This window comes from Grampus griseus (genome assembly GCF_964374135.1).
Source record: "Grampus griseus genome assembly, chromosome: 9".
In the NCBI taxonomy this organism is placed as follows: Eukaryota; Metazoa; Chordata; class Mammalia; order Artiodactyla; family Delphinidae; genus Grampus; species Grampus griseus.
This window is the reverse complement of record NC_139003.1, coordinates 84,552,538-84,565,825: the sequence shown is the minus strand read 5'-3', so window position 1 is coordinate 84,565,825 and position 13,288 is coordinate 84,552,538. Positions and strand designations below refer to the sequence as shown.

General features: G+C 37.3%; 1 protein-coding gene across 3 annotated transcripts in view; it reads right to left on the bottom strand.

Moving 5' to 3' along the window:
• The window catches only part of MAGI2 (membrane associated guanylate kinase, WW and PDZ domain containing 2), a 1,326,400-nt gene that overhangs the window by 91,426 nt on the left and 1,221,686 nt on the right, over positions 1-13,288 (bottom strand). For all 3 annotated transcript variants that reach the window (XM_082661503.1, XM_082661504.1, XM_082661505.1), the window contains 2 exons: positions 9,314-9,509; positions 8,730-8,873 (listed from right to left, as the gene is read on the bottom strand). In XM_082661503.1, coding sequence (XP_082517629.1) covers positions 8,730-8,873; positions 9,314-9,509 — 340 coding nt within the window. The remainder of the gene's footprint in view (positions 1-8,729; positions 8,874-9,313; positions 9,510-13,288) is intronic.

Genomic DNA, 13,288 nt, shown 5'->3' with positions numbered 1-13,288 from the left:
GGAAGATCCCACATGCTGCGGAGCGGCTGGGCTCGTGAGCCATGGCCGCTGAGCCTGCGCGTCCGGAGCCTCTGCTCCGCAACAGGAGAGGCCACAATAGTGAGAGGCCCGTGTCCCGTGCAAACAAACAAACAAACAAAAAACAAATGAATAAGCAAGAGAAAAAAATATGTAAGCTGGTTCTTTAAAAGAATAAAAAATGGACAAATCTCTGGCATGATTAATAAAGAAAAACAGAAAGAATACAAAAATAAACAATAGTCAAATAAATGAGAAGGGAACATAAATACAAATGCTTTAAATATTAAAAATATAATAAGATAGTTTTATAAAAACTTTGAAAACTAAGATGAAATAAATTATCAGAAAAAAAGAAATTTATCAGAAATGACTCAAGAAGAAATAGAAAATCTGAAGAATACCCTAATTATTATAGAAATGTAATGTGGTTTAAAATTTTCACACACAAAAAGTACACCAGACCTGGATGGATTTACAGGTGCGTTCTACCAAACATTGAAGGACAATATTAACTTAATATTGGACAATTCTTAACTTAAACTTGTCCAGATAACAACAGCAATGACAATAACAAAAGGCATTATTATTTCTCGCTTTACAAGGCTAGTATAACACTAATGTTGAAATCATTCACCAACACTACAAGAAAAGAAAATTACAGGCTAATCTTACTCACGAACATAGCTGCAAATATCTTAAAGGAAATAACAGAAAACTGTATTGAGCAATGCATAAAAAAGATCATCATGAATAAGTATAGCTTAACTGAGGAAATCAAGAATGATTTAACATAATAATCCATTAATATACTAATAATATTCTTAATCATGTTAATTAGCATATTAAAGGAAAGAGATCATATACTTTCTATGGATGCAGAAATAGTACATAAAATTCAACATGTATTCATAATTAACTCTCTAGCAAACTAGTAATAATCTGATAAAGGTTATTTATATAAACTCATTCAACATTATGTTTAATGGTGAAAGCATTCCCTTTAAGATTAGAAATAAAATAAGACGGCTTGTTTGACTACTTCTATTCAGCATCATACTGAAAACCAAGTAAATGCAGTAAAATAAGAAAATGAAATAAAAAGACTTAAAAGGAAGACACAGAATTCTCATTATTTGCAGAAAATGTGATTATCTATGTAGAAAATCCAGAGGAAGTTACAGATAACTTATTTGAATTAATAAGAGTTTAGTAATTTTGCATGATATCATTGATCAATATACAGAAATCAATTGTCTTTCTTTTCACTGGTAACACAGTTAATCTCAATATTACATTAAAACACAAAAGTAAAAGTAAAATATGCAAATGCCTAGAATCAATCTAGCAGAATATTTTCAGGTATGTTATGGAAAAAACTATGAAACTTTATTTAAGCAGTTTATGGAAAATCTAAATAAATGGATTATATCATGTTCACAGATAGAAAGACTCAATATTATAAAGATGTAAGTTTTTCCACATTTATTTATGGATTCTAAGCAATTCCAATAAAATTCCCAATAGGACAAGAAATTTCTAAAATTTTATACGGAGGGGCAAAGGCCCAAGAACATTCAAACACTCCTGAAGAATTAAGATGTATGTCTGGGGATGAGGAAACAGGCAGTTTCTCCATCAAAACTCAAGACTTATTAAAAGGCAGATGAGTACAGTATTGATGTAGGTATAGACAAACAGACCAGTAGAACAGTAAAAAGAATCTATAAACAGACCATTGCATTTATAGAAATTTTATTTATTATGGAGCTGTCAATGCAGATTGTGGGGGAAATAAGAGGATATCCAATAAATGATGCTGTGACAGGTGGTTATCCATCTGGAAAAACTGAAATTGTATTTCTTCCTTTTACTACACAGAGGAATCAATTCTAGGTAATTAAAGACAGATATGAAAAAGCAAAACTACAAAACTTTTAGAAGAAGATGTAGGGAATCTTTAAGAATATGAGTTGGGACATGATTTTTCAAAGATGACACAGAAAGCAGAATCTATAAAGGAAAAGGTTGATTAAGTCAATTACACTAAAATTAAGACCTTCTGTTTATCAAAGGGCATCATACAGAAGTTGAAACTACAAGCCATAAGCTGGGGTAAAGTATTTGCAACATGAAAAACCATCACCAGGAACATACAAACACTTCTAAAATCAATATGAAAAGAAGGAATGATTTAACAGAAGATGGGGAAAAGATATGAAGAGGCATCTTTATTTAAGAGGGAATACGAAAGTCCAGTAAACCTAAGGATAGATGATGAATATTATTTGTAATCAAGAAATGCAAATTTAAACCTAAACTATATGTCATTTTCTACCTACCAGAATAAGAATTTAAAAGTCTGAAATACAAATCTTGTGAGGATGTGTCGTAATGGAAACTTTCACATTGCTGGTATGAGTATAAATTTGTACAACCACCCAGGAAACTATGTCTGAGTTACTTAGTTAAGTTAAATATATGCTCTCCTAGATATATAGTATAGTCTACAGAATTTCTTGCATATGTGCAGCAGGAAATATGTACAAGGATAGTATTAGTTGCAAAAAAACTGGAAACAACCCAATGTCCACTAATAGAGAAAACTTCAACTCTCCACAGACAAGTAACATAGACTGTAGCATATTCATACCATGAAATAATTTACAGCTTCATGCATCAACCTGGATGAGTGTTATGAACATAAAGGATAAAAAGCGAACCACAGAGAAGAACATGTACAGTATGATTCATTCATATAAAGTTCACTAAGTGTACAAAACTAAGTGATACAGTTAAGAGGTACATACATATGTGGCAAGACCAGAAGGAATGACAATATTTAGGGTGCTGGTTACTTTTGGAGGCTGGAGAGTGGGAGGAGAATGGAATCATAGGAGACTGGAGATTTTTTTTTTTAACTGGGCTAAGGGTTCACGGGTTCTTGAATCACTGTTAGCATACATACCATTACATATGTTAGAAATATTCTTCTAAATGGTTTTATGTTTAATAAAAACAATATAAAACAGAATACTTTTACTCTGTAGTCACAGGTTAGTCACGTCTGGACCACAGAAGGAGAAGTGACAAATATAAAGGAAGCTGCCATCAGGGAAGTTTCCTTTTCATTTAAAAAAAAAAAATGGAAAAAAGAAAAAGATGGATAAGCAGTAAGTATCTTTTTCACACATTATTCAGTCTTACAAAATGTTGTTGGTGATTCCAAGGCCCACTGCAGGCTGACTTTTGTGTCATGTAAGTTTCAGGAAGAAGATAAACCATTTCATACCAAAGTTTATGCGATGCTAAGTAGGCACAGACAGCTGTTACAGTTGTTAAGGGGATGAAGTTAAAAAGTTATGTTCTTTCTTTAAAATAAAAAAATATTTTATGGAAATGGGAAAATATTATACTCTTATGGAAACAGGAAAATACCTTTCCAAGGGCAAACCTGATCTCCTTTCAGATGTCTTTTAACTCAACTCTCAATTTTTATTTAAGCACTTTTAGAACTACTATCCCTTCCCTCCAGAAGTCTCCTGATTTCTTAGGAAGCTTCACCAGTGAATTACTTCATATGTTCATTATTCTTTGCCTGTGTTTTCTGTTTACTGTCAGTTTTTAATTAGATTCTGTCCCTAAGAGTGTTGTGCCAGAGATTTATTCATCAGTTATGAAAATTTTATCCCTCTCAACTGTATTAGACTATTTTACAAACTTAAAAAGTCTTCTTTTTAAAACAGATCCATTACTATTTTCTAATACTTTCTTACACTTTTCCTTGAAATCTGAATGTCATTTGTGTTTCTCTTCTGATATTAGCCTTTTTGAATGACTGAGGAAAAGCTATCAGACAAGACGATTATCTTTCTATTTCCCATTCCCCTTATTTTCTACATTTACAGATTGTGTTTTGTTTTGTCTCTTTAACGTTTATTACATAGTATTAATCGATGTTGAAACACTAGCTACTAATTTAAGTCAAAACTTGCTACTCTCTACCTTTTTTTTATGAAGTGAATATTTCATGTAATTATGTTTCACATTGTTTTTCTTGGTGTTTATTCTAACTGCACTATTCTATTCAAGTTCTATATCATGACATGTCATAATATCTAAGTCCCTCTCTCAATATCATAAGTCACTCACAAATTAATACCTCACTTCTTTGTCTTAATAAGAAAAATCAATTCTACCACTGAGGTTCAACAAAGTGAACTGATGTTTCTAAATTTAATCAAACAAACGCATCATGTTTGCTTATTTTGGAGGTTGAGAGCAGGGCTGAGGGTTTAGAAGGGATCAAAATAGTCATACTTTTAGTAAATCTTTAAATTCATTTATTGTTACGTTTATATGTTTCTGATCAAGGAAGTTCTAGAAACTCTCTTTTAAATAAGCATTGAATTGATCTTCTGAAAAAGATTTTCTTATCCTCTCCCCTGTATCTAGACTTGGCTTGTATATCCGACCCTCAGAAGGAGCCATTATTTTCCCCACTGCTTCCTGATTGTGGTTTGCTGTCGGTACGTTCTCGTATTTTGAGGGAACCCATTGACCTCATCAGGATACCTTACCAGGATGCTTGTTTCATCAAGTGGAAAGAAAGTATTTATTTAACAAAAAAATTGAGTAAACATACAATACTTTCCGAGGAGGAGGAAAGAAGTAATTCATGTTCTGTGGGAGTACTTCTTAATCAATTAGAAAGTCAGACAGTCTAACTTGCCAAAGATCTCTGCTAAGATTATTCTCTCTGCTGCAGGTGCCCAGAAATACTAGAGTGAAATCATTCACCTGGGACTCACTTTTGGGATATGCCCACCTGTCCCTCACCAGATCCGTAAAAGAACACCTGAGGTGCGAAGAACTTTGGTATTTCTCTTGGATGCCTAGGATATCAGTTGGATGCCTAAAGACATGCTTTAAAAATACGTATCTGTGCCATCATTTCTTAACATTCCCAGTGTGAGAGGGATGTTTTTACACCTCTGTTAGCCACCTCCTCTGACATCGGATTTACCTGGTTTTCTCTGTAATCTTAGCAAAGTCTTGTACTACTAAACAGGCGCATACCATCACTGTCCTACAACCAAGACTAACGTAAAAGACCCAGGAAGAGTTTCAGATTCAGAGACTAACGTCTGGTGCACTAACTCAATGTTCAAAACTAGTGCTACTTATAGCCCTAATCCATGGGCACAGTAATTCATTAACAGTTACATGAAATGATTTCTCAGAATCACCCAGCTCTTGTGTAGTAATTCTGAGTTGGGCAATTTTACTGTACTGAGTTTAATCCAAGACACCCTGCTATTGCCAGGCACTTCCTGGCTTTTCCCTTCTGTTTCTGATCATGAAAAAAGGGAAAACAAAACAAAACAAAACTATACAGTGTGTTCCAAACTTACCTGATCACAAAGTGTGTGTTTAGTTTGGGCACAGAGGCAATAATGCATTAACACTGAAGGTGAAGGAATCGCAATTAACACGGAGAAATATGCCTGAGTGTTTTAAAGGCTGGGAAGGACCTGGTGGTGCTAGCTTCTCTTCTTCTTGAGCTTATTTTTAATTTAGCCTGTGAATGTCTAGTTCACCTACGTTTCTCAGACGTCTTGGAACTTTATGAACCAAGCCGTAATACCCATGGAATGAACAGCTGCCTTGTAAGCATCATCTGCACAGATATTTAAGATCTATATGTATCTGGGCAACAACGGTATCAAGGGGGAATTTTATAATAAATTCCGAATTACTTTCACTGTTAAATTCCCAAATTGGTAACCTATATGTTATCGAGTTTATGCATTAAAATAATCAAACCATTGAGTCATGCAAATAGTAATCTATCCTGGTCCTTGCTGAAATAATTTAAACACATCTGTGAATTAAAGGTTATTGCTAATTAGTAAGTACTAATGAAGGTAGAAAAGATTAGCTTTAAATGATTAAATTTGATAATAAACATGAAAACAAGATCTGAATTAGTTATGTGCTATGATCAAGAACAATTGTTGATCTTTAACTCTACAGATACAAAATATTTATCAAATTCAAACAGTAGTTAATACGTCTGTATTATCTAGTAGTACCTTTGAACTTACATGATGAAGTAGTTTCCTTCCCTGACATGGAGTTTGTTACCCTAGACGAGTTCTCCGTTGATGCCGTTAAGAATCCATGAGTAACAAAAACCCAAAACAGGGCTTCCCTGGTGGCGCAGTAGTTAAGAATCCGCCTGCCAATGCAGGGGACAAGGGTTCGAGCCCTGGTCCGGGAAGATCCCACATGCCGCAGAGCAACTAAGCCCGTGCGCCACAGCTACTGAGCCTGAGCTCTAGAGTCCGTGCTACGCAACAAGAGAAGCCACCACAATGAGACGCCCTCGCATCTCAACAAAGGGTAGCCCCCGCTCGCTGCAACTAGAGGAAGCCCGCGCACAGACACGAAGACCCAACACAACCAAAAAAGAATAAATAAAATAAATAAACTTAAAAAAAAACCCCAGAACATCTGAATATTAAGTATAACTCTTAAAAGCAGAAAAAAGTCATCCATTCATCCCTGCCAAGTTCCTAGCCTTATTTTAAAGATCAGAAATAAAATCAAACAGTACAATCTGATCGATAGAATTTCTGTGACTTTCAAGTGACCTGTTTTCTTTGAGAATTAAAAGCTAGAAATATATATAGAAGTCCAAAATAAACACCCATAATATCGAAAACTGGCCGTAATAACTCCTTTTGGACAGCCTGTACACAGAAAGAATGCATTGCTTTATAAAAATGACATGGAAAATGGTGAAATATTGCTTATTTCTATAATCTTTGACAAGAAGTGAAAATACCATTTGCTGAAACCCAGGTAGAGGACTCATTTTTATCACCTGCCAGAAGAAAAAGCAGCTTTCCTAAAGTGGAGCACCTGCCTACAGAATCCTAAATCTGTGTTTCCATGGATTTAAGGACCTGAGGTAAACCACTGGAACAGGATGGAAAACTCCCTGGACAGGATCTAGGGGGAATGAACGAAGCCTGAGCCACACAGATCCTAACTGTGCCGTACCTATGTCATGACAGCTTCCCTTTAGCTCAGTGGTTCCCCAACTTCAGCTTGTACCAGATTCACCTGGAGGTGGATCACACAAACACAGCCTGGCGGCCTCACTCCTAGAGTTTCTGATTCGGTAGGTCTGCGACGGGGCCGGAGAATCTGCATTTCTAACACATTCCCAGGGGATGCTGATGTCAGGGACCACACTGAGAACTACTGCTCTGGCTTAATTTTGATTAGCCATTTAGACCATTTGTTATAAAATGTGGCCATCGTTTGTTATAAAATGTGGCCACCGTTTGGAACCCACACCTCTAAAATCCACTTGTGGGGTAAGGGGAGGTCCCCTCTCTCAGGGCTCTGGTCATCTCATTCATGGCTTCTGTGCTGTGTTGTTTTCCAATGCACCGTAAAGATTAATTTTGTTCTACTGAACCACTTGTGAGTTGGCTTTGCAGCATGTTAAGAAAGTGGGAACCGGGAGCTAAGAAACCATGCAGAGACCTATTCTAAAACCACATGGAGAAGGGGTAAGAGGAGGCTGGTGTTGGATCAAGGTGGGGACTGTCATTCTCCTGAGTCAGCCTTGCCTGGGTTCAAATTCCAACTTGGATACTTCCCAGTTGTCAAGGGATTGTAAAGGCATGGAGAAAAATAGACACATTTACACTTTCTACTTCTGCACCATGGATGATTCACTGACTCGGAAATGAGACTATAGAAATGGCAGACTGGGTGGTAGGAATAACGGTTTCATTCCACTGACAGGAGCAATCGGTTGGTGAAACTCAGCACGAGAATCTGAAGCTCTAGAACCCAAGAAACACAGCTTTTCTGTATTAACTTAAAGAACAAGGAGGGAGGACAAGAATAATTCTAGATTTTATTTATAATAACTAACCTTTTCTATGTGCTTCCTAGATGACATTTTATAGAGAGACTGACTAATGTTCTGTATTGTTCTCAAGTTTTGTTTCGCACCTTTAGAGGAAGAATCAGTTATGCGTCAACCAGACGCCTCAAAGTAACTATTACATTAAAAATCCGCCCTCAGCTTAAACTCTAATTGGAACATTTTTGACTGCTACCATTTTTAAGGACAACATGTATCCAAGAAGCCTCATTCCCCTTTCTCCTGCTTCTTTCTGCCCAACGTCAAAGCCAAAGCCAGTCAACTCAAAAGAAGTCCCAAAGAAACACAAAACCGTGTGAAGAAAAAAGCATGAAACTCAAAATAAATTTCAAAAGATTCAATCTCAGATAAAAACTGAATCCTCAAACCACGCAAAAAATTATGGAGCCATGTTTCCATTTCAAGCTATTTCTCAGATTACTTTGTTTTCTTTCGTTTGTTCTTTAGAGAAATATACATATATATGTGTATATATATATGTGTGTGTGTGTGTATATATATATATATATATGTGTAAATCACCATCTTGAGAGTTTTCAATTAGAAGCCATAAGAAGGAGAATGAGAGATAATTCTTAAACAATGTTTGGGCAAACCTTTAGAAAACTGGATCATGAAATGGAAAGAAGGCAACGTCTGCATCAAGTCAGTTTGCTTAACAGCAGGTCTCACTGCTCCTCCGACACCACAAGGAGCGTTTCTTTCAGAATTAAGCAATTCTATAAAAAGAGAACACTCTTACCCTCATCCTTCCGTTTCTTATTGCTGGCCCATCTTCTGCCAATCTCAACACGTACAAATCCATTTTGTACTCCCTCCCTCCACGAATACTGAATCCAAATCCTTTGGCTCCTTTCTCCATGTCCACAGTGAAATAATCAAAATCCTTTGGGGTTGGGGAGAAAATAGAATAAACAATTGTTTAATACCAGAGAAGCTTCCACAGTCTGTCCCTCTGTTCTCCTTCTCTCTCATAGTTAACGTGTTCCAACTGACACAATATCGTGAGGAGTAATGTGATTTCACCATCTAGCAAAATGCAAGATTCCAAAGGCCTGAGCAGATCTGAACACAGTTTCCTCAGTCATTAAAAGAATCGCTGGGTAGCTTGTTGACTTTCGTACACATCCTTCAGTACTCATCTCTTGACTTGGCAAACATGTAACTATTGCATATAGGCCTGAGTGATATTATCTCTCCTTTGAATTTTCTCATTCACTGCTGTTGAGTACCATAAATAAATGAACCAGAGTTGTGTGTGTGTGTGTGAATGACAGGTCTGCTGATTGGAAAAACGAAACAAATGCAACAGGATCTTTGAGGTACCTGGGGCTGCCTGTAGTCTGACAGAGGGAACTGCCTGGTGTCAGGGGAGGGCTGCCTGTAGTCCAAGGGCGGGGCTTGCAGATAGTCCCCTCCTGGGGGCTGCCGGTAGTCCAGTGGGGGCTGCCTGTAGTCCGTGAACGGAGGCTGTCGGATATCTGGTTTCACATCTTGCCTTGCTTTTACTTCTGACCTGTAACTAAATGAATGGAAATGGTACTTGCTTTGGCATCTCAGCATTCTAAGGAGATTCGAATGACTTTAGGACCTCCGGGCATGTAGAGGCCACACCTCTTGGTGGTCCTTTTCATGTTCAGGATTAATGAGAAGATTCAATAAATGATAAGTATTATTTTAAAATCTTTGACAAATGCCATACGGTATACTTTTCATTTGGCTCCTTAAGAAATCAAGGTGAAAGTGATGGTCACTTAGAACTTTGTGGAAAAGGACTTAGGGATAACCTTCTTTGACTTTGCTATTTAAAAACTGTGGAACTGCAGCAAATCTAGGGACTCACACACTTCACTGTACATCCCCGAACAACAGTCTGTCTTAATATCAGTAAACCAACGGTTTCAATTTTTTTTTTCTCTCTCTCTCTCTCTGACACACACACAGCATCCATTACTTCATGAAAACATGATTGAAGTGATCTCTAAACACTCTATGAATATCTAACTAAAGGCTCTTTTAACCTGTTAGCTTGGGGCTTTTTGAATATCATACAGAGGTTAAAGGAGTGAAAGTAAGGTATAATCACCAACTACAAATCAAGCAGAAAGTCACTGGGTCATTGCTAAAAGTAGAAACATATCACACAGAGGTTTAAATACTAGACCATAACTCTTGGGCTTAGTACCAGACACTATCATGGTCATTAGACAGAAGGAAAGGCAAAAGTGTTTATGTCTAACACTTGTCTTATTCTTGTTTCTAGATATTATTTCTTGTTTCTAGTTATTAATAAATACAGAGACCAAAACGAATTGTTTAGTTCTGTTTTGTGAATCCAAATTGCTCTAAATTGAGGGGCTTCCAGGGCCAAAAAAGGGCTAAAGTAGCCAATACCTACAATTATGGGATCATTAATAAGATAAACTGAAAAAATGATCACCATAATATAGAGGCCACTTAACTCTGTAGTTCATTGCCTGTTGCCATGAAAACACTCCATATAATGAGCTACTTAGGGATACAGGTCGATTAGAAAAACACATTCACACACTGATAGTGTATGGCAATAGATGTGTTTATTCAGGGTTTTGAAAGGGGGTTAGAAATGCAGTTATTTTAATAACGCTTTGAGTAGTTCCCACTTGTTACTTAACTTGCAGAAGTGACACATTCCTTTTGTGAGATGCATAATTTAGGCTTTGCTTTATACCTCAGGAAGCTGCCCACTCACCTACTGAGAGTGTGCATTCTGAGAATAGAATTATTTAAAATACGCTTTGAATAAGATGCTTAACTAGGCAAACACATGAATTAAACAAAAGGAATTGGACTGGGTGACATTTGTTGGTGTGTATCGGTTCCTTTTTAGAAATCATGTGCTTGGTGGTTTAGATGTCACATTGTTTTAAGTTATAGCACAGTCACTTTATTTTCATTATCTCTGTGGTATTGGTATGGAATATCCATTATGAGCTTCGTTTCCAACCAGATGTGTCATGAGGTATAGCAGAAGAGGGTGAGATGTTAAGAGTCTCCCCAGAGCCTTAGAAACAGGGACAGTTAGAACTTGTAACAGCAGCCATCCAAGCCTGCCTCTGGGCATTCCCATTTCATTCAACAGTGTCACGTACAGGATTTCATGTTGAAGAAGAATTCTTTAATAAGGAAAATATACTTAATTTTTATGAGTGTTGTTAACTTTTAAGTGAATGATATACTAGTTAGGACAAAAGTTGTTACTCTGAATTTGTGAAACACTTTATTTTAAGGAGAACTCAGGATCATTAAAAACAAACAGCCTCTTAAAAGTTCCTTTATTATGAAAGGTTCGTAGATTGTATATCAGTATAACTCTTCATAGCTATTAATTCCACTATTAAAGAGACTTTAGAGATGATAAAACCAGATTGCTAATGGTAAATTCTAGCAGAATTTTACGGTATGAATAAGTTCCAGAATCAAAAATGCTGCCCGTGTGGTAGGGGATCTTACGGTGGGCTTTTGCCTCATGTGGGCCTTTCAAGAATTGCTTCCAGCCTGCAGCATCTAGTGCACAAAGCCTATGAAAGAAGTCAATTTCCAATGCTTTCCACTAATCTTGCTATTTAAAAGAAGTAAATAATGATTGCCTTTGCTGGGAAGGTGATCTCTGCTATTTCTTATGTTCATTGCTTATGTTCTTATGTTAAACTGCTATTTCTTCTGTTATTGCTTATGTTCATGTTAAAATTATTTTGTTTCCTGAGCATGCACCAAAAGGATGTTACGAGACAGAGAAACGAGTAGAGGTGTGCAGAGTGTCAGGAGGAAGCCAATTCAAGAGTAAATAAGACAGGATAAAATATTCACTTCTCCTAACTCATAAGATAAAAATTTGCGAGCAGATTGTCACTTTATTTTATCCCACTTTAACATGGAAACTGGCTCAATTTGACATGTAGGTGGGCACTTCTTGTACAAATGAATTAATAGGAAATTCATACTGTGTGCTTGGCATACAGGCTGTCTTGGAGACATCTGTAGCCTGATCTAGAAAAAGGCAAAGAGTTTCTCTCTGATACCATGACCATTTTTAAATGCAGCTAGAAAAATGGTTCTAGTATCTGTGAGATTATGGAATCTCTTCATTCATTTGGAAAAGAGCCACCTACTAACAATCAAACAGCTAAGCCAGGAAACCTCAGTGGCAGGAAAGGACCCTAGAACAGGAGCGGGCACTTCCCAGGCATTTAATATTACTGAAGCAAAAACAGCTAAGAACTCCGGGTAAATTTGTTGGTAATTTATGAAAATTTGGACCAGGTCAATCTGTTAATACCAGAGTCAGTAAATATTTTATCCCACAGTCAGGCAAAACAAAAACAAAGACAAAAACAAAAACAAAACCATCCAAAGGCTGTTGCTTCTTTGACAGCGGCCGAGTCCCCGATTGTAACTAGTAGCCGATGGGGACAGGATAGTGGCCTTGCCCATTTGTCATTCTCCCCACTGAACTATAACCCACTAGGGATGAGATTACCCACCTGCAGGCCAGAAGCAAGAGTCCAATTTCAGGAAAGTTTAACTCTGGAAAGGGAAGACGCAATTGTGGCTGGGAGGTTTAATTGACAGTGGCAGAGCCAGGACGAAGCGTCTGAAGCTGGCTCGGAGACTGCTGGAACACTCAGGTCCTTCCTCCTAAATCTCAAGTGAATCCCGGGGAAAGCCAGTGCAATGTGTCCAAACCACACATGGTGAAAGCCCACGCACCTGGGGCTTATGACTGCGGCACCCAGGACATACTCCTCTTCTGGACTGTCAAATTCTTGCCTCTGTATCATGTACCTTATGGGGCTTAGTCTTTTTTCTTCCCTGGACTACATTAAAACCATAAACAGCTGAGGACAATAGATATTTATTTTTCTATGAAAGCAAATGGGAGAAATCAGAATAGAACAGGGCTTCACGGAAAGAACACTTCTGGCACAGGGCAAGTATTGGCGTTGCAACATTGTGAGTGGCAAACCCAGAAAGTTCTGGAACTCAAAAACTGGGTCTCACTTCATCTTCACCAACAGGGGAGGCAGGAGATGGGTAGCAGATGTGCAGAAAACGTTAGAATCACGGAAAGGACCAGTGAGGGTTTTGTTTTCTGAGATGTTCCCGTGGGCTGTTCTATTTTTCTCCTTTGAAAGGGCAAAACCAACATGGGAACATGTCTTCATCTCTTCCTTTAATGCTGCAACCTAACCCAGGCTCCCCATTACACACACGTCTCAATAAGACAGTGTTGTTTTCCTATGGCAGCCTTTTATTTTGCAA